At 43.7% G+C, this 22,485-nt stretch overlaps 1 protein-coding gene across 1 annotated transcript in view; it reads right to left on the bottom strand.

Moving 5' to 3' along the window:
• The window catches only part of LOC140117028 (uridylate-specific endoribonuclease A-like), a 40,853-nt gene that overhangs the window by 884 nt on the left and 17,484 nt on the right, over window positions 1-22,485 (bottom strand). Inside the window, exons 2-9 of the mRNA XM_072133461.1 lie at window positions 22,205-22,324; window positions 19,842-19,886; window positions 15,990-16,160; window positions 15,302-15,449; window positions 14,004-14,203; window positions 11,782-11,895; window positions 10,309-10,415; window positions 9,479-9,621 (exon numbers count right to left, since the gene is read on the bottom strand). Coding sequence (XP_071989562.1) covers window positions 9,479-9,621; window positions 10,309-10,415; window positions 11,782-11,895; window positions 14,004-14,203; window positions 15,302-15,449; window positions 15,990-16,160; window positions 19,842-19,886; window positions 22,205-22,324 — 1,048 coding nt within the window. The remainder of the gene's footprint in view (window positions 1-9,478; window positions 9,622-10,308; window positions 10,416-11,781; window positions 11,896-14,003; window positions 14,204-15,301; window positions 15,450-15,989; window positions 16,161-19,841; window positions 19,887-22,204; window positions 22,325-22,485) is intronic.

Raw genomic sequence — 22,485 nt, 5'->3', positions numbered from 1 at the left:
AAACTGCTGATCTACTGGGATTTTCACTTTTTCGGAATGGTCCGAAAAAGAAAAAACATCCAGTGAGCGGCAGTTGTGTGGGCAGAAATGCCTTGTTGATGCCAGAGGTCAGAGGAGAATGGGCAGACTGGTTCGAGCTGATAGAAAGGCAACAGTGACTCAAATCGACACCCGTTACAACCAAGGTAGGCAGAAGAGCATCTCTGAACGCACAGTACGTTGAACTTTGAGGCAGATGGGCTACAGCAGCAGAAGACCACACCAGGTGCCACTCCTTTCAGCTAAGAACAGGAAACTGAGGCTACAGTTTGCACAAGCTCATCGAAATTGGACAGTAGAAGATTGGAAAAACGTTGCCTGGTCTGATGAGTCTCTATTTCTGCTGCGACATTTGGATGGTAGGGTCAGAATTTGGCGTCAACAACATGAAAGCATGGATCCATCCTGCCTTGTATCAACGGTTCAGGCTTGTGGTGGTGGTGTCATGGTGTGGGGAATATTTTCTTGGCACTCTTTGGGCCCCTTGGTACCAATTAAGCGGGGGAGAAGAGGATCGCAGGGTTCAGCACCGATAAGTAATAACTTTATTTTTTCAAGGGGACACTCTGCTAGACAATATATCAATGGGGGAACTCTGCTTGACATTACTCTGATGGGGGCACTCTGTTGGGCATTATGTTAATGGGGGCACTTTTCTGGATATTACATTTATGGGGGCTGTCTGCTGGACATTATACTAATGGGGCACTTTGCTGGACATTATATTAATTGAAGGAACTGCTGTGGACATTTTATTCTTAAGGGGAGACTACTGGACATTTAAGTGATGAGGGGAGACTACTGGACATTTAAGTGATGAGGGGAGACTACTGGACATTTAAGTGATGAGGGGAGACTACTGGACATTTTATCAGAGAGTAGCAGATACATTTCCCACTGTAGGTATTTACTCGAGTCAATACATTTACCCAGTTTTTTGTGGTAAAATTAGATGTCTTGGGTTATATTCGGGTCGGCTTATACTGGAGTATATACGGCAGTTTTATCATCAGGATGTAGCAGATGTTTTCTAGGTTTTTTATTTCTTTACATTGAAAGTGTCCTGTCCCCTGTGAGGGTAACCGTGGATCTACAAGTCAGTTGCTCATCCTACCTCTGTTCCATAGTTTTTGTCCTTTTTTTCTTACTGAAAAAACTTTAATAAAAATGCAGTTGAAAAAAAAATAGTGTCTTGTCTCTTTCAGGAGAGGTGTACTCTCCTTCGGCAGTGTGAACTATGTTCGGCTAGCTGTGAATTGTATTCACCACACTTGTGTCTCTGCAGCCAGGCTCTGTGCCAGCAAGAGCTAATACCATATGATTGAGGGTGCCTGCCCCTACCACTTGTTATAAATTATTTTACATGCAGGTCAAATTCTTTTACTAGCTTATTTTCTTGGTATCTTAGATTGCATGATATTCTTCTGTATTTTGTGATTCTGTTCTGTTTTATGATCTTTCAGTTGTGACCTTGATCGTTTACTATCCCTTATTTGTTTTTTGTCTGTTTGTCTTTTTATGTTTTTGCACAGTAACCTAGGGAGGGATTGTCTTCATGGTTGTTTTTTATCAATAGGATAGGCAGAGACAATCATACAGGCAGACATTTTGGGGCTCACTCTCCTGTGTGTTGCCTCTGATTACAGTGTCCCCTATATTCTCAGACCCATTCCATTTTTTACATTTTTTGCATACCAATTACTTTTTTATCACTGTATGTTCTTGCGTTTTGGAAGCAATGTAACCAAAAGCAATTTTACTTTGTCACAATTCATAGACTTGTTAGGTTGAATTTCTAATCGGCACCACAATATAGACGTAAAAAACTTTTCAAACCTTTCATAATGCTCATATGATAAATATAAGGTTACCAAAATCATAAACTAACCTTTATTATATAATAAATGATTAAAGAAAATGGCATTAGGGAAAACAAATTATGATAGTCCACTTAAAAACACCAATTAAAAGTCCACAATTAATAACCAGTAGTGGATTATAATATAGGTGGTTTGGGCGGAATGCCTTCTAGGGGGACCATGGCCACCCAAACCAACCATAAAACATTATACTGAATGTTATTAGTGTAGAGAAGTATAAGATGGCAACTACCCCCTATATCATATCCAACTGGGTTGCCTTTCAGCGTTTCCTGAGGTTTTCCACGTTGCACTGAGCTCTGTACCCTCATTGGGTGCTCTCTAATACTCTCCCTCCCCGCATCCCCTGTCCCCCCACTTCCCCTCCTACCTCCCTTTTACCACACATTTTCTTACTGCACTCTAATAGCTTATATTTCTGTGAAGTTGCCATGATATATGCTGCTGAGAGATCCTGTTTAGAGATGAGCGAGCACTAAAATGCTCGGGTACTCGTTATTCGAGACGAACTTTTCCCGATGCTCGAGTGCTCGTTTCGAGTAACGAGCCCCATTGAAGTCAATGGGAGACTCGAGCATTTTTCAAGGGGACCAAGGCTCTGCACAGGGAAGCTTGGCCAAACACCTGGGAACCTCAGAAAAGGATGGAAACACCACGGAAATGGACAGGAAACAGCAGGGGCAGCATGCATGGATGCCTCTGAGGCTGCTTAAATGCACCATTATGCCAAAATTATGGGCAACAGCATGGCCATGACAGAGTGACAGAATGAAGCTAGATAGCATCTAAAACATCCAATAATTGACCCTGACACTATAGGGGACGGCATGCAGAGGCAGCGGCAGCAGCGGAAGGCTAGAGAGTGGCATGGCGACATACCCTAAATGGACTCAGGCTTCAAACCAATGGGTAGCAGAGAGGAACCAAAGGAGGTGAGCAAGAAGCGCTCCAATAATATTGGTACATGATAAAAGTTTGCCAGTATATTTTGTGGATTACACAGCAGGGTGGCGACAAAGTTAACATGGAAGCCATGAAAACAATCCAAAATTCTGCCTGACACAGCTCGTTTGATAAGGGGACGATGTATGGAGGCAGTGAACTAGTAGTAGATTAAAGGTGCTGCAGTTAAAACTATGTTAGTTGGTTCTTGGCATGGAGCTGGCGCTCCGCTGCCAGGCGAGCTTTCGCCAATCCAAGCCCCTGTCTCTAGGCTACTCCCCAAACAGCACTTCTAAGAACCTTTCGGATAAGATCAAGTGTAGTAGCGTTCTTATAAGTTTGGGATATGGCTTACACAGCAGGGTGGCGACAAAGTTAACAAGTTTGATGTGGAATGCCCTGCAATAGCTCTTGGGCGGTGTGCCTTTTATCACCTAGGCTCAGCAGTTTGAGCACCGCCTGCTGTCGCTTAGCAACGGCACTGCTGCTGTGCCTAGAGCTACCGACTGATGGCGCCATGCCCACGGATGGTAATTCGGAGGAGGAGGAGGTGGAGGAGGGGTGGGAGGATTTGGAGGTATAGTAGGCCTTTGAGACCTGGACCGAGGTAGGCCCCGCAATCCTCTGCGTCGGCAGTATATGACCAGCCCCAGGGTCAGACTCGGTCCCAGCCTGCACCAAGTTAAGTGTAGTAGCGTTCTTATAAGTTTGGGATATGGCGGGTGAGGGGAATGTAAACAGATGCGCAAGAAGCGCATGATGCGCATGGAGCTGGCGCTCCGCTGCTAGGCGAGCTTTCGCCAATCCAAGCCCCTGTCTCTAGGCTACTCCCCAAACAGCACTTCTAAGAACCTTTTGTATAAGATCAAGTGTAGTAGCGTTCTTATAAGTTTAGGATATGGCGGGTGAGGGGAATGTAAACAGATGCGCAAGAAGCGCTGAAATAATATCCGTAAATGGTAAAAGTTTGCCAGTGTATTTTGTGGATAACACAGCAGGGTGGCGACAAAGTTAACAACTTTGATGTGGAATCCATGAAAACAACCCAAATTTCGGCCTGACAAACCTCGTTTGATAAAGGGACGATGTATGGAGGCAGCTATATGGACGACTTTTGGAGGTAGCAATGGAGACAACGTGTGGAGGCTGCTATGGAGACAATTCAATTTGGATAGTGCCTGTATGTGGCAGTCCAAAAAATTTTTCAAACCAGAGGAGCAGGTAGGTGGCCCTCCAGAAAAATGGAATAGATTGAGTGCCTGTATGTGGCAGTCCAAAAAATTTTTCAAACCAGAGGAGCAGGTAGGTGGCCCTCCAGAAAAATGGAATAGATTGAGTGCCTGTATGTGGCAGTCCAAAAAAGTTTTTAAACCAGAGGAGCAAGTAGGTGGCCCTCCAGAAAAATGGAATAGATTGAGTGCCTGTATGTGGCAGTCCCAAAAAATTGTTTAAAACAGAGGACCGGAAAGGTGGCCCTCCAGAAAAATTGAATAGATTGAGTGCCTGTATGTGGCACTCCCAAAAATTGTTTAAAACAGAGGACCGTGTCGGTGGCCCTCCAGAAAAATTAAATGCATAAAGTACTATACCTAGAGCCAGTGGGCCCTGTCAAAAAACAGCCAGTTTCCTCTGCTTTACTGTAGAAAGAGGAGGAGAAGGAGGAAAATGAGGAGGAGGAGGAGTGGATAAATTATTCAGGTTGAGCTTCCTTCACCTGCTGGAGATTTGAAATTAGGAGAAATCCATGCTTTATTCATCTTGATAAGCGTCAGCCTGTCAGCGCTGTCAGTCGACAGGCGTGTACGCTTATCGGTGATGATGCCACCAGCTGCACTGAAAACCCACTCGGACAAGACGCTAGCGGCAGGGCAGGCAAGAACCTCCAAGGCGTAGAGCGCCAGTTCGTGCCACATGTCCAGCTTTGAAACCCAGTAGTTGTAGGGAGCTGTGTGATCATTTAGGACGATGGTATGGTCAGCTACGTACTCCCTCACCATCTTTCTGTAAAGATCAGCCCTACTCTGCCGAGACTGGGGACAGGTGACAGTGTCTTGCTGGGGTGACATAAAGCTGGCAAAAGCCTTGTAAAGCGTACCCTTGCCAGTGCTGGACAAGCTGCCTGCTCGCCTACTCTCCCTCGCTACTTGTCCCGCAGAACTACGCACTCTGCCGCTAGCGCTGTCAGAAGGGAAATACTGTTTCAGCTTGTGCACCAGGGCCTGCTGGTATTCATGCATTCTCACACTCCTTTCCTCTCCAGGGATGAGAGTGGAAAGATTTTGCTTGTACCGTGGGTCCAGGAGAGTGAACACCCAGTAATCGGTGCTGGAATAAATTCTTTGAACGCGAGGGTCACGGGATAGGCAGCCTAGCATGAAATCTGCCATATGCGCCAGAGTACCAACGCGTAAGAATTCACTCCCCTCACTGGCCTGACTGTCCATTTCCTCCTCCTCCAACTCCTCCAACTCCTCTTCTTCTGCCCATACACGCTCAACAGTGTAGGACTCAACAATGGTCCCCTCTTGTGTCTCGCCAACATTCTCCTCCTCTTCCTCCTCATCCTCCTCCACCTCCACCTCCTCCGATATGCGCTGAGAAACAGACCTAAGGGTGCTTTGGCTATCAACAAGGGAATCTTCTTCCCCTGTCTCTTGTGAGGAGCGCAAAGCTTCCGACTTCATGTTGACCAGAGAGTTTTTCAACAGGCCAAGCAGCGGGATGGTGAGGCTGATGATGGCGGCATCGCCACTGACCATCTGTGTTGACTCCTCAAAGTTACTCAGCACCTGACAGATATCAGACATCCACGTCCACTCCTCATTGTAGACTTGAGGAAGCTGACTGACCTGACTACCAGTTCTGGTGGAAGTTGACATCTGGCAGTCTACAATCGCTCGGCGCTGCTGGTAAACTCTGGATAACATGGTCAGTGTTGAATTCCACCTCGTGGGCACGTCGCACAACAGTCGGTGAGCGGGCAGTTGGAGGCGGCGCTGCGCTGCCCTGAGAGTGGCAGCATCTGTGCTGGACTTCCTGAAATGCGCACAGATGCGGCGCACCTTCGTGAGCAAATCAGACAGATTGGGGTATGTCTTGAGGAAACGCTGAACTATCAGATTTAACACATGGGCCAGGCATGGCACATGTGTCAGTCTGCCGAGTTGCAGAGCCGCCACCAGGTTACGGCCGTTGTCACACACAACCATGCCTGGCTTCAGGTTCAGCGGTGCCAGCCACAGATCAGTCTGCGCCGTGATGCCCTGTAATAGTTCTTGGGCGGTGTGCCTTTTATCGCCTAGGCTCAGCAGTTTGAGCACCGCCTGCTGTCGCTTAGCGACGGCACTGCTGCTGTGCCTAGAGCTACCGACTGATGGCGCCATGCCCACGGATGGTCGTTCGGAGGAGGAGGTGGAGGAGGGGTGGGAGGAGGAGGAGGCATAGCAGGCCTCAAACACCTGGACCGAGGTAGGCCCCGCAATCCTCGGCGTCGGCAGTATATGACCAGCCGCAGGATCACACTCGGTCCCAGCCTCCACCAAGTTAACCCAATGTGCCGTCAGAGATATATAGTGGCCCTGCCCGGCAGCACTCGTCCACGTGTCCGTGGTCAGGTGGACCTTGTCAGAAACGGCGTTGGTCAGGGCACGGATTATGTTGTCTGACACGTGCTGGTGCAGGGCTGGGACGGCACATCGGGAAAAGTAGTGGCGGCTGGGGACCGAATACCGAGGGGCGGCCGCCGCCATGAGGCTGCGAAAGGCCTCGGTCTCTACTAGCCTATAGGGCAGCATCTCCAGGCTTAGCAATCTGGAGATGTGCACATTAAGGGCTTGGGCGTGCGGGTGGGTTGCACTATATTTGCGTTTCCGCTCCAGCGTCTGGGGTATGGAGAGCTGAACGCTGGTGGATGCTGTGGAGGATCGTGGAGGTGACGATGGGGTTTTTGTGGCAGGGTCCTGGGCAGGGGGCTGACTATCAGCTGACACAGGGGAAGGAGCAGTGGTGTGCACGGCCGGAGGTGAACGCGCTTGTTGCCACTGAGTGGGGTGTTTAGCATTCATATGCCTGCGCATACTGGTGGTAGTTAAGCTAGTAGTGGTGGAACCCCTGCTGATCCTGGTTTGGCAAATGTGGCACACCACAGTCCGTCGGTCATCCGGTGTTTCCTTAAAGAACCTCCAGACTTCTGAAAATCTAGCCCTCGCCGCAGGAGCCCTCGCCACGGGAGCTTCACTAGTTGACACATTTGGCGCTGATGCACCAGCTCTGGCCCTGCCTCTCCGTCTGGCCCCACCACTGCCTCTTCCAACCTGTTCTGGTCGAGGACTCTCCTCCGTCTCAGAAGCACTGTGTTCACCCGGCCTCTCAACCCAGCTTGGGTCTGTCACCTCATCATCCTCCGATCCCTCAGTCTGCTCCCCCCTCGGACTTCCTGCCCTGACAACAACTTCCCCACTGTCTGACAACCGTGTCTCCTCATCGTCGGACACCTCTTTACACACTTCTTCCAGTACGTCAACAAGGTCATCATCACCCACAGACTGCGACTGGTGGAAAACCTGGGCATCGGAAAATTGCTCATCAGCAACCGGACAAGTGGTTTGTGACTGTGGGAAGGGTCCAGAAAACAGTTCCTCAGAGTATGCCGGTTCAAATGGCAAATTTTGCTGGGAGGGGGCAGACTGGGGGGGAGGAGGCTGAGGTGCAGGAGCTGGAGGAGTGCCGATTTCGGTGACATGGGTGGACTGCGTGGAAGACTGACTGGTGGACAAATTGCTCGAAGCATTGTCGGCAATCCACGACATCACCTGTTCGCACTGTTCTGGCCTCAACAGTGCTCTACCACGATTCCCAGTAACTTCAGACATGAACCTAGGGAGTGTAGCTCTGCGGCGTTCCCCTGCTCCCTCATAAGCAGGTGGTGTCTCACCCCGCCCAGGACCACGGCCTCTGACCCCTGCAGTAGTTGGACGCCCACGTCCCCGCCCTCGTCCTCTACCCCTAGCCCTCGGGTTAAACATTTTGAAAATGAGAGTTATAACTTGTATTTTTTTTTTAACTTTTTTTTTTTTTTTTGTTTTTTTTTTGTGTTTTTTAGTTTTTAAAACCAAACGATGCTATCCTATTGCTATGGCTATTTTCTAGCCAAGTATTACAGCACACTACTATGCCAGATGAGATGACGCTGAGTTATGAAAAAAATAAACGTAAAATAAAAAAGGAAATGGCAGACTGTGCCTAGTTGAAATACAACCCCGGGCCCTAATAAATTTTCCCACTTCGGTCTTTGCGATGGATATGTGCGTCACTAAAACACAGTGGTCGCAAGTCTGACTCCAAATTGCTCCCAATTTGATAGTAGATGCACTGCAGCAAGTACAGCCACCAGCAGATCAACCAGAAATCAAATATATATAACGCTACTGTAGGCGTAATTAAGACGTTTGTATTCTCCTATGGCTATTTTCTAGCCAAGTATGAAAGCACACTACTATGCCAGATGAGATGACGCTGAGTTATGAAAAAAATAAACGTAAAATAAAAAGAAACTGGCAGACTGTGCCTAATTCTACTCAAACCCCTAATAAATTTTCCCACTTTGGTGTTTGAGGTGGATATGTGTGTCACTAAGAGCTAAACACAACGGTAGCAAGTCCCCCTGCTAATTCCTCACAATATGGTACTAGCTGCAAATAAAAAAAAAAAAAAATTATAACGTTATTGTAGCCCTAAGAAGGGCTGTTGGGTTCTTTTAGAATCACTCCTGCCTAACAGTAAGCTAATAGAACACCCTAACGCTTTCCCTGAGCAGCAGCAGCTCTCTCCCTAGCGGCATCCAGACAGAGAATGATCCGAGCAGCGCGGGCAGCGGCTAGTCTATCCCAGGGTCACCTGATCTGGCCAGCCAACCACTGCTATCTACGTGTAAGGGTACCACATCATGCTGGGTGGAGTGCAGAGTCTCCTGGCTTGTGATTGGCTCTGTTTCTGGCCGCCAAAAAGCAAAACGGCGGGAGCTGCCATTTTCTCGAGCGGGCGAAATACTCGTCCGAGCAACGAGCAGTTACGAGTACGCTAATGCTCGATCGAGCATCAAGCTCGGACGAGTATGTTCGCTCATCTCTAATCCTGTTCCATCTTATCCCCCATCACATACTCAAATGGTGGCTCCATATGCTAAGGGCGACCATTGGCTACTGGTATGGGGTGGGAACTTAAGTCACATGTTTTTATTTCTGATGTGATAAAGATGCTCTTCTGTTATGTCTGACACCATTACACAATTAGTTGATTTATACACCTGATATCAAAATTTGCTTCTTGTGTTTGTGTAAACTGTGTCACATTATTGTACGTATCACATTAAGGTCTAATAAAAGCCTTGAATGTTTTAAAAAAGAGTGAAAGAGGCCTTGCATAATTAAAAATTGGTAAACACGCCAGGCTTCTGTCCGACTCTGAGTTTCTCCCTGACGGCCTCTTCCGGGGCACACCGTACCATTCAAAGCCTTGGTCTGTGGTGCTGCATGCAGTACTGTATTATGAATTTATTCATAACTTTGTTTTTGTTGGTTCAGTATCATATCCGACTTCCTTAGAAGGCTTAAACTTACTTTTTTCCCGGCCGACTTATAAAGCACAACGTATAAAGTCCAAAGTCAAACTCAGGACTTGAACCAATAATCTGGGCTCCGACTTCTTTATAATAACCATCCCATGAGAACTGTTCCCCCAGCACATCAGGATAGCTTGTCCACTGTTGATATCAGAAAATAACATTTTAAAAACTGCATTAAGCCGCACATTACACTATGCATTGTGGCCATTGAAAAATAAAAGGTAGAAGCCAATCAATCAAACCAGATATCTCTTGGAGTAAATGGGCTTAATGTATAATGAATAAAAGACTGGTGTCTGAGCGTGTAGGGTTAGGGGGAAGGGGAGGTATCTCTTTGATGACCCTAGCTCAGACCCCTGCAGCTGGCCAGGCATGATGTCTTATGACAATGAACATCAACAACTTAACTTAATTTGTCCTCCCAAACAACCAGATCTGAAGTGTCAACAAGGCAAGACGGTGGTGGGTCATAATCAAATTGTGTCTCCACCATTCCGGGATAAATTCAATTTTCCTGTTTGTTCTGCTGCCATTCTCCGGGATACAGGAATAGTTTGCAGCACAAGGAATTTGTAATGGTTAATGTCATTATAGAGAAGACTGCCGGTTTTCTGTGTGACCTATGGACAGAGCGTCATCTGAATAACACATGCACATGGTGGACGAGACGTATCATAATTGTCATAGCAAACACAGAAGCTTCTTGATAAAATAATAGATGTCACAATGTCAGCCCTCCCTGGATGAATGATCTGTGTTGTGTCTTCTACTGATACACAATGGATATTCTCCTTCCTGGAGCACATTTGTAGGGTCAGAACTCACCGGCCCATCATAGTTATGACTGTAATAATTCACCATTCCTTTCTTTTCTAAGAGGTAGAAGCGGATCCAGTTATGGAAACCGGACACTATTCCTTTCTTCACTTCACCTGGTAACAAGATCAAGTAGATAAGATAATTGTTTGATTGGATCTATGAATAACACAAATACACATTGTTGTAACAAAGTTTAGAAGACGTGTTTCAATGTAATACATTTTTCCAGAAACCACTACATTAAAGTGTATGGGTTTGATCTAATTTTGTGGCTGAATAACGAATGAGTGAACCTCCATGAATAGACAATGGACATGGAAAAGATTGAAGCCGTTTCTTGGAAAAACAAAAATCCTTTTTCCAAATCTGATAATTTAGGCCACATTTAGACGGCCTTGCCCCCAGGCCAGAACCCTGGCGTAGCACACAGCAGGGAAAAGGGGTGAGCGCTGCGAATTTGCACACATTTAGGACACGTTCGGTTGCTCACCGTGCTGTGATTGGGTGCCATAGACCTCAATGGGGGCCGTGATCTGGCCAAAAACTGTGAGGCCAGTTGACAGCCCCCATTACGGTTATGTGAATAAACCCTTAGGCTAAGGATTAGCTGCAGTGGAACCGACTGTTACAGATCTTTGCTAATATTAACCCCTTAAGGACCAGGCCCTTTTTCGTTTTTGCGTTTTTATTTTTCACTCCCCACCTTCAAAAATCTATAACTTTTTTATTTTTCCATGTACAGAGCTGTGTGATGTCTTATTTTCTGCGTAACAAATTGAACTTCGTAGTGATGGTATTAAATATTCCATGCCGTGTACTGGGAAGCGGGAAAAAAATTCTAAATGCAGTGAAAATGATGAAAAAACACATTTGCGCCATTTCTTGTGGGCTTGGTTTTTACAGATTTCACTGTGCGCCCCAAATGACAGATCTACTTCATTCATTGGGTCAATATGATCACAGAGATACCAAATTTGGATAGGTTTTATAATGTTTTCGCACATTTACAAAAATTAAAACCTCCTGTACAGAAAAAAAATTCTTCATTTTACAGTGTTCTTGCGCTAATAACTTTTTCATACTTTAGTGTACAGAGCTGTCTGTGGGTGGTGTCATTTTTTGCGACTTTTATTTTTAGGACTGTGCGACCTTTTGATCACTTTTTATAGAATTTTTTCAAAATGGCTAAAAAATGCAATTTGCGACTTCGCGCGCTATTTTCCGCTACGGGGTAAAACGCAGTGAAAAACGGTTATTATATTTTGATAGATTGGGCATTTTTGGACGCGGCGATACCTAATCTGTTTAGGATTTTTGCTGTTTATTTATATTTATATCAGTTCTAGGGAAAGGGGGGTGATTTGAATTTTTATGTTTTTTTAATATAATTTTTTTTTTTTTCTTTTTTTATTTATTTTTTTAATTCATGTATTCAAATATTCATGTATATATACTGTACAAGCAGCAGACCAGACATACCGACAAACACATGTTCAAAGCCACTTGAGTCTTTTACCCCAGAAGATCGAGAGTAAAGTCCAAACCACATCTTCTTCAGGTCATCAACAAACTCTTGATCGCTCTTGTACAGACCTACAGATAATATACAAAATATGTAGGGATTTGCATTACTTTAAATGAAACAAGTTACATTGCTATAACTTACAACTTTTACATGATTCACTGGCAAACAAGTATTTCCATAGGGCAATGATCCGGAATGAATGTTTATTCAGCCCATATAAAAGTGGCTTCTACGCGCTAAATAATTGAGCATGTGTACTTTAGGGAACTTTTAGATATGAAAACTGGGGGTACCGGCAGCAAGACCCGCAGTGAACAGACCTTTATCCACTATTCATAGGATAAAGGATAAGTATCTATAATGGCACAACCCCTTTAAGGACATGAGAACAAAAAGCTGAAATATCATTGTTCAGTCTCCTGTTACAGCACAAAGCTGAAGACACAAAAGGAGTCAAAGATTTGAACAATTAGTCTTTCTTTAACCCCTTACCGCTGAAGCCACTTTTCACCTTCCTGACACGACCCATTTTTTCAAATCCGCCCTGTGTCACTACAAGTGGTTCTAACTTTGGAACGCTTTAACATATCCAAGTGATTTCAAAATTGTTTTCTTGTGCCACTTTGTACTTCATGTTAGGTGAAGAATTGTTGTGGTATGTTTTGCATTTATTTATGGGAAAAAAACAGATATTTGGTGAAAATTGTAAAAAATTCTCGATTTTTGAACTTCGTAATGTTCTACTTTTTCCACACATAGTCATAACAGCAAAAAAACTTGATAGCTAAAATTAACCAAATGTCTGCTTTATGTCTCCATGGTTTTTTATGCATCCACTCATTTTTGTAAGATGTTATGGGGCATTGGGGCCCATTTACTTACCTGGTCCTGAGCTTTCCCAGATCCGGAGTGTCAGATGAGAATGAACTCTGCCGCGATTCACTAAGATTGTGCGCCCAAAATCCTGCATGTGTCGCCCCCCGCTCAGGTCCGCTGGAGTTCACCATCTTCTTCCCAGTGCATGTAAGTGCTTGGGCTTGCGACACAATTTTAAAGTTAAAATCCCGAATCAGTTGGATCATCCGACGGTCCGCCCCACCCCCGATTTCTATAGCATGAAAGCCGGCGCCAAAATCTGATCACGTGTGACACAATCCCCTTCTAAATCCCTGTCCCAGCCGTGCGATCCCCAATAACGTCGGAGAACCCGACGGAAATGCGGCTGTGGGACCCTTAGTAAATAAGCCCCATTATCTTTATTCTATAGATCACTACGATTACGGTGATACCTCATTTATATAGTTTTCATATATTTTTTACAATTTTACGGAAGAATAACTAATATAGAGAAAATAACATTTATTTCCTTATTGCCATCTTTTCCGAGACATAACTTTTTGATCACTTTTTAGAACATTTTGGTGAAAGGTTTTTATGAAGAATTTTAATTTTTGGCAAGTTTTTCGGGTTTTGTTTTTGCGGAGCTCACTGTGCGGGTCCAATAATGTTTCTGATTTATTTTACAGATTGTTACAGATGCGGCGATACCAAACGTGTTTTTTTTTTGTGATTTTGTTTTTTTTTTTACTTTATTAGATATTTATACAAAATGTTTTTGTTTAGGGGACTTTAACGTTATTTAATTTATTCTTTTTATTAAAAAGGGTTTATATGAAGTGTTTTACACTTTTTTTTAGTTGGCTTGAAGAAGCGATGCTCTGAGCCTCAGTGGGCTCCTCTGCAGTGAACTGATGTGGCGGCATTAAAAATTCAGAAACTAAAACAGTCTCCTGTTCCTTAAAAGATTCCCTAGTTTAGCATCCCAAACAGCCCCATCACCCTCATGGATTCCTATGTCCCCGGAACTTGCCCGGGTTCAGACTGTGCTGGCGCCACCCTAGATAGGTGGAGCATGTTTCCTTTCCCTCCCAGGGCCTGCGACATACATAGGAAAATGGGCAATCGCCCAGGGGCCCCAGCCATTGGTTGTTCCGATGGGTGACCTGGACAGCCACCCAAATCACCCACCGGGAGCTGCCGTACATATATATCAATAGTACCTGTATTAAGACACAGATGCCATTGATATGCAGAGTGAAGAAGACAAGACACGTCTGTCCTCCCGCAGTGTACACTATGGTGGACCCAGGTGGCATGTAATGTGATGTGATTTTACCTTTTTTGTGGAAAAACTTGTAAAGTTCCTTCATAACTTTTGTTTTCATAATTTGCTTTAAGAAAATGTCCTGCTCCTCTACTTCCTCTTCTGTATATGTCTCATCTGTTCCAGTCTTTCTGTCATAATTGTCCAGCAGACTGATAAATGATTTATATGTCGGCCTTTTAAAGATCTCTTCATTCACGTACTGGTAAAGCCTGCGGAAAAAGATAGTTTGTGGAAAGAATAATCAACATCAACCACCTCTATCACTATGGTCAGAATTATCATCATCATCAACCTACACATCTGTTATCATCAACATTAGCTTACTCCTCTATCACCATGGTCAGAGCTATCATCATCATCATCATCATCAACCTACACCTCTGTCACCATCTTCATCCTTATCTACCACCTCTATCACCATTTTCAATAGTATGCCCTGTTAGAACATGTGCACTTCATGGAAGGGTTTACTAGTTAGGAACTCCTTCTAGGAATCCTTGCTCTGATGACCTGACTCATCTATTTACTGTTTGTCTGGCCATTCATTAGAAGGGTGTTGTAGGCATATTATACTTCATCAACCTTGCAAGGGGCAATATATGGCAGTTACATCCTCCCTGTGGTAACAGTTGATTGCTGCATGTTTCCAAACCCAGACCAAAAATAATCAACCGTCATCTAATACAGGTTTAAAAGGGATTGTCCAGTCATTACAAGCTATCCCCTATCTAAAAATTAACAGAGCAAATGGTTGCACTAGAATACCAAAATACTTCTTTTAGGGTCATAGACAGTGAAGGAGTGCCAGCACGCATGTACCCCCAATTTCATAATTCGTGGGGTTCCCACCACTGAGATCCCCATTGTTGATGAAGTTATCTTGTACCCAGTGGATAATCTAAAACTTGTTATGATAACCCCTTTAACATAAATTGAGGGTTTGCAGGGGCCTTATGGAGCTCATAAATCATTGCTTATTGAAATGAAGAGCAACAATGGCGCATGTACAGTTAAGAGAGGTTGTACTATGCCAAGAACTCTAAGCCAAGGTAAATATAAGGGTATGTTTAATTATTATGAGCCCTGACTGAGATGATACATGGCAACTTGGACACTAAAACACTGTCCCACAAGGCCATACAGATGGTTTTGGATCCCAAAATGCTGTGACGGGTTCCCATTAATTCTGTGGTGGGAGGGCTCCTAGTGTGGTGACTGTAACATGTTTATGCACTCTTATACTAATTCCTCATCCTCCTCCCATCTCTTTTGATGGTTATAGGAAGGTGTGGTGTGTCTGCACTTACGGCGCCTTAGACAGATCGTCCTTTTCTTTGGTGTTTTGCGCCATTTCCTGCGGGTTCAGTATAATATCGGCTTTTGTAGCTTTGTTGACATCTGACTCATACAAGATCTCAGACTCAGCTTTTATCTCCTCGTTGCTGATATCAACTTCTATAAAAGGAAAATATACCATTTATATTATGGTCATTTTGGGAAACTTTTTCCACAACCCAACCCACCACCAGCAGCATCTAACCCTTCCCGTTCCCATATGGAATATATTCCCAGTCGTCATGAGTAAGAACACGTTAAGTGTGTGAAACGCGTTGATTTGTTACTGTTATACTGTGATATGCTGTAGGATGCCACAAGACATATGAAATAAAGGCTGCTTTTATTTGCCCTTTGAGCTGGATCGTCGTCTTTCTTCAAAGAGTTCCCCAGTGATGTCACTGTTACTTATATGGACAGTGACTCGGGACCTCCCTGAACATACACTCAGCACAGGCTGAAGGGCTGGAGATTCATTATTGCTGCCTCTGTCCCCGAAAGACTACAAAGGCCTCTGTCGAGTGTATACATCACCAAAGGGAGCAATTTAAGTGTGGCCATATGAACAATAATTTGCAGTAAAAAGTAAGAAATAATTGCAGTAAAAAAGTTGACCACAACTCATATTCTTTAACGACCCTTAAGTCTAAAGGATCTAACCTCTATGGGAAGTGCTCCCGCTGTGGCCTCCTCCTACGTCATTGCCGGCTCCTCCGCTGCACAGTTTCTTATAGTCACTGCAGCAATTGTTGAATTTGTCACATTTCTTGTTACAGTGGCAATGATTTTTCTTGTTAAACTTTTCTCCACATCTTCCTTGACAGGAGGCATCTGCGCATGGTGTAAAGAATTGAAAGTAGTCACAGGTAAATATTTAGCTTTGAAGGATAGATTCTCTTTATGGGAGTGCTAATTTGCAATCATGACAGCAAGCGTGGTATACATTATATTGTGATGAAGAGATTGCATACAAAGCCTGGGAAAATTCTTTAAAGGAAATCTACCATCAAAATCCATCATGATATACCTGGGGTTACTTATCCCTGGCCTACTTCATTCTAAAATAAGAAAAATTCAAGAGGGCATCTTGGGAGCTGAAGCTTTACAGGCTGCCATGAGATTACATCAGGCAGAAGGAGGGGGAAGTCCTGAGTGTAATGGCCCGCTGGACGGTACCCTTACGACTCTTATACACTTCTATGTCCATAAGATGTAGGTGAAGTACAGCCATATAGATCCTATATCCTAAGTGGTTACTATATCAAGTTGCCTTTAATAATATATTCATTGCCTTTAATGATGTACTAATTCCTCAGTAAGTATGCCACTTACTGGCTGCAGAGGGTAATGCTATTGTACAACACTTGTCTGGAAGGGAAAGTTTACATTGACCAATGATGTGATGTTTGATTAATGTGAATCAAATCCTGTCACATGGCCCTTGGTTGGATACTTGGAATATCCACCCTCAGGGGAAGTTTATAATACTCCCTGTGGCTGGAAAATTCCAGAGAGGAGTTCAGATTCCCTTTCTGTGAGTGCTGAAGAACTCCTACAGGCCTCCTACAGCACTGATCCCTGACAGAGGCAGCCTAGGATTGATGCCAAACAGCCCTTGACCTCTTCAGCCTAAAGATACAGAAACTGGGAGGAGTGCATTCTTTGCTAGACATTATCCAACCAGTTACATCAGACCTGGGCAGATTGGACTGTTACCTAGGCCTGTTGCCATAGCTGTGTTCTGGAATAAAGGAATTGTGGGTTCCTAAAGGAACTCTTAACTACGTGTGATCCCTGGCTACCACTAAGATCAAGGGCCTCCCCACAACCATCTTCCCGGGGATCCTTTACACACGCATATGCTCTGGGAGTGCCCAAAGGAGAACTACTTCCACCATACTGTGGTTTCTCCGTCTTCTTGCAATCTGTCTGCCGGACTCCTGCTCAGCCTGGACAAGGCCTGTTCCACCTGGACCACATGACCATAACTAAGCAATACCCGGAAAATCCATCTGCCCCCAAACCCTTAGGTTAGCCCCCAGCTGGGTGATTTTGCAGGAGGCTGAGACAATATAACAACCTTTGAAACTACCTTTGAAGGGGCTGTGGTGACAACCCAACTCATTACCATCATTTTGAAAGTTGATTTTAGAAGGAAGGAGGCCATGGATAATAAATATAAGAAGATTACCACAGTCAATGTGCCCCTGGTATATCATGCTTGATGGTAGATTTCTTTTTGTCACAGCTATGGATCTTGAACAGGGTGGCATGGTTTGGGCTCGACCAATGATCCTCATGTTTGCAGCTGGAGAGAATGACAGAGCAGTGCTACCTAACAGTAAGTGTCCCAGCAGTCAGATCATGTGGATCATGTGACAACACTGGGGACCTCCCTCCACATATTCTCAGCAGAGGCAAGAGGGGGATACATTATTGCTGCCTCCATCCCCTATAAGCTTAAATGGCCTTTGCTGAGTAAATACATCACTAAGCCAGAGGGAGCGAGTTGGGGGGGGGGGAATAGATTAAAATAAACCATAAGAATAGTTCTAGAAACAATTGCACTAACAAAAGGTTGGCCACAACTCATATTGAATCTTCTTTATAACCCCTAATGGATCTAACCTCTATGGGAAGTGCTCCCGCTGTGGCCTCCTCCTACGTCATTGCTGGCTCCTCCGCTGCACAGTTTCTTATAGTCACTGCAGCAATTGTTGAATTTGTCACTTTTTTTGTTACAGTGGCAATGATTTTTCTTGTTAAACTTTTCTCCACATCTTCCTTGACAGGAGGCATCTGTGCATGGTATAAAGAATAGAAAGTAGTCACAGCTTTATAATTCCCTTTAAGGGGGTGCTAATGTGTAATCATTGCAGCTTGGTATACATCTTATTATCATGTATAGATTGCATATGAAGCCTTGAAAAGCTATTTAATGAAAATCTACCATAAAAATCAAGCAGGGATAAACCATGGATCCAGGAACATAGACTGTAATAATTTTCTTATATTTGTTACTCATGGTCTCCTTCCTTCTAAGATCAACGTTTTAAATTATGCAAATGATCCAGAAGGTTTCTGTTGGGCATCTCGAATGCTGCAGCTTTACAAACTGTTACACTGTGCAGGAGCACTTCCCCCATCCCTGGTTTATCAAGCTTGATGGTAGATTTTCTTCAGCAGTATATATAAATGTTGAATATGAAGTTTCTGTCAGAGCTATGGATGTTGAACAGGGTTAAACATGGTTTGGGCTCAACCACTGATCCTAGCCATATGCTTGCATCTGGAGAGAATGACAGATCTGTGCTCCCCAACAGTAAGTGTCCCAGCCGTCAGATCCTGAACCAAAATAAGAAATAATGTACAAAACAGAATTTGCAATGTATATGTGAATTTATCCGTATACATAAAAGTTAAACATTGTAAAGTCATATGAAACAACATATGTCTTTTGTAGCTCCTCAGATATTGTGCTCCTGGCTCCCCTTAATATTAAAGTCTCCGCTTATTATGCCCCCGGGCCCCAGAAGTTCCTCCTCTTTTTGCCTCTCAGTAGCTCTTCCAATTTTTAACCCCTCTTATTGTGAGCCCTTCAGAAGCTTCCTCTCTTATTATACCCCCACAGCCTCTCCCCTTCTTATTGTGCCCCCCCACCCCCACAGCATCTCCATCTCTTATTTTGTCCCCTCCAGCAGCTCTCCTTCTTATTGCATCCCCACAGAAAACTAATAACCCAGATATTCACCTTTACCCGTTTTCCTGCAGCCGATCCTCTCTCCTTTCCTTCTGCTGTATGTAACCGGAAGGCAGGGATGACATCATCACATAACCCCTGACAGCTCTGCTACATTCAGCTGTAGGAGAGGAGGCACAATGATAGTGCAGGGAGCTGCCGGCAGCAATCTGCTCTGTCCAGAGGAGAAGTCAATGGGGCAGATTTACTTACCCGGTCCATTCGCGATCCAGCGGCGCGTTCTCTGCGCTGGATTCAGTCCGGCCGGGATTTAATAAGGTAGTTCCGAGGCCGGCTGAGTGAAGGTAAGTGCGCTCCGAGCAACACATTTTCCGTTTTTAAATGCGGCATTTTTTCCGAATACGTCGGCTTTTCGTACGGCCACGCCCCCTGATTTCCGTCGCACGCATGCCGGCGCCGATGCGCCACAATCCGATCGCGTGCGCCAAAATCCCGGGGCAATACAGGGGAAATCGGCGCAAATCGGAAATATTCGGGTAACACGTCGGGAAACTGCGAATCGGGCCCTTAGTAAATGACCCCCAATGTCCCTGAAAAAGTGACTATCCTGCTGGATCCAGGACTGTTAGGGGGTATGCAAATACTAAATAAAAATAATTTAGTACAGAGCCTGAATAATAAACCTATAAAAAACTCTATACACGCCTCGCTCCTATCACCCCCTCCTATATCTATTTATGATGCTGAATATAAAAAGGAAATATTATATAGACCACAGTACCTATCACTATACTTGGTAGCACAGCACTAACCTGCATAGTGATCATGAGTCACTTTGTTTAAGTCGGGATCAATATCTGCGCAAAATAGAAAAACAGTGTCAGTCGTGGTAAAGTCAGAGATCAGAGATGGCCTATGGAAATCCAAGTAACAATTATAATTATAAAAGATATTTCTAAATTTAGGACAATAATAAAGCAGCGCCTCATTCCTGTTGTTCGTTTTAGCAATACTATTGCTCTGTAATACCTTATTTTGTTTATATATGTACCGCATGATCTGTACAAAGCTGCAGAATATGATGGCGCTTTAAAGGTAAAGCTTTAATACACATTATTATTATTATTTTTATTTGTATTTATAAAATTGTCATCCAGCCACTTGCCTGTACTGAAATGCAGGTACTGCAGTTACTGTTTATGTCCACTAGAGGGAGATGGACTCCTTAGATAACTAATTATCTATGTCGGGACTTGTTTTTCTTTATATATGGTATTGTATCATCTCAAATTTGCATAAAGGAAACAGAATGTGGTAACTCTGACCTGCCATTATATAATACATCCAATTTTTATGCTTTAGCTACTATTTTTTTTATATATATTAGTGAACCAAAACTATAAAGTTAATGTCTGCCAGGAGTCTTTTATGGCTTTTTGGATAACATATTAAAGGGCTTGTCCAATTTCAGCAAATAATTGATATTGTTTGTTTAATGAAAAGTTCCACAATATATCTGCTTGCTGTCATGCAAACTTCATTGTTTATTTCCTCTGGATAAACACTGGTCCATGGTCATGCTTTCTATAGCATGACAGCAAGCAGAGATCTACAAAACTACTAGGAATTGATACAAGTATATTGGAAAAGTGTATAAATTTTCATAATACGAACAATATCAATTTTTTTACTGAATGTTGATTAACCACAAAAATCTTATGAAATCCAAATAATGAAAATAAAAGTAGAAACAAAGTGCCCACTACAATGATTAATGTATTCTGTGGTGCCTGATGGAAGCTGAAATTTTATGCTAAATCCTGCTAATGGGTTTTTCAAGCTAATTAAAATGAAAAACTAGTGAATATTTTTTCCTTTATCATCTAGCCAGTCATTGTATACGGATACATAACATGCACTAGTGCCGTATCACTGGCATCAGCACTGCGGAGAAGTGAGACGTGATGCCAATACTATGGCATCAGACTGCTGCCCCAAAGAATTGGTGCTGGATTTAAGGGGATATAAGGTAAGTAGCGTTTATTACTTTTATATAAGATTATTTGCAGTAATATTGTCATTGATCTTTTAAAATCTGAGCGACCCCTTTCACTATTAGATGGACATAATGTGGCTCATTTACTAAGGGTCGTGCTGCTCATTTTTGTCGCACTGTGTGACTTTTTCGGGGATTTTTTTGCTTGCACAGGTATTTAACAGGTGTCTGTGCCGGGATTGTGTGGCAAGTGATCCATTTTTGGCGCATCTGCGCTGACTTCCATGCGACAGAAATCAGGTGGCGGGCCGCCAGATGGTCTGACTGATTCGGACTGAGTGCGAGATTTAACTTTCAAATTGTGTCACAAGCCCAAGCACTCACATGCACCACTAAAAGGATGGTGAACTCTGCTGGACCTGAGCGGGGAAGCGACACATGCAGGATATCGGGCGCACGATCTTAGTGAATTGCGGCAGAGTGCATTAGAGTCGGACCAGCTGAGGGCTAAGTAAATGTGCCCCAATCTATAGTCATATTTATAATGTGGGAAATCTAACATTTATTTTTTCATGATTCTGGTAAATATGAAGATGTGATAATGGCTTTCTTTCATAGCATGGTCTTATTTTCAGACTTATTGATTTGGTCCCTCTAATTACTGTATAATAAATTGCATAATTTCAAATATTGATAAATCACATAAACTTTATTAGTAATTCATTCCGTCTGCCAGAAGCCAGGGCAGAAGGATCACATGACCCGTCACTCCCAGAAACTCTTTTTTCAGCTCAGAGTAACATTTAGCATTGTAAGTATAATATAAGTCACCCTATAAGGGGCACCCACTTACCCTGTTAAACTTTCCTAACGGAGGACAACCCTTTTATGAACTCCTAGACACCTGAGAGGATCACCTAACCAGGGGCTTTAGGAAAAGTGTGGGCTTCCTAATCCCCATCCCCAAATGTAATGGGGCCATCCATACTGGGTAGCGTTTCACAGACGTTGACTTCTTTGGCTGAGGATATTTTTGAATTTGTCAGGCCAGTCTGTGTACAAGACTCTTCTGGCAAATTTGGGACATTTGTCAGCCCATAGCTTGTGGTGCAGTATAATGTCATTGAAGATGCTAGTTTACTAATATTTTATTATTGAATATGGAAAATCTTCTCTTACAGGAGCAGATGGAATAATCGTTGCAGCAGTCTCCGAAGCGTTCACAATGAACATTGCACTGACAGCTGTATGACTTGTCTGGTTTGTCTACGCAGCGATTCTTACACGAGTTCTTACATTCTGCAAAAAAAAGAGATGAAAGAAAAAATAGTAAACAGTATTTTTTTTCCTTGCATTTCATCAACTTACATTTTATTTTTCATCCGTCATGTGGTGCAAATTGTGTCCCAGTATCTCCCCCGTGCATTACATTCACCAGCCCTGAGTCTCTATTCAAGAAA

This window comes from Engystomops pustulosus, chromosome 2 (assembly GCF_040894005.1).
Source record: "Engystomops pustulosus chromosome 2, aEngPut4.maternal, whole genome shotgun sequence".
In the NCBI taxonomy this organism is placed as follows: domain Eukaryota; kingdom Metazoa; phylum Chordata; class Amphibia; order Anura; family Leptodactylidae; genus Engystomops; species Engystomops pustulosus.
The sequence above is the reverse complement of the archived record's forward strand: the minus strand, read 5'-3'. Positions and strand labels throughout refer to the sequence as shown.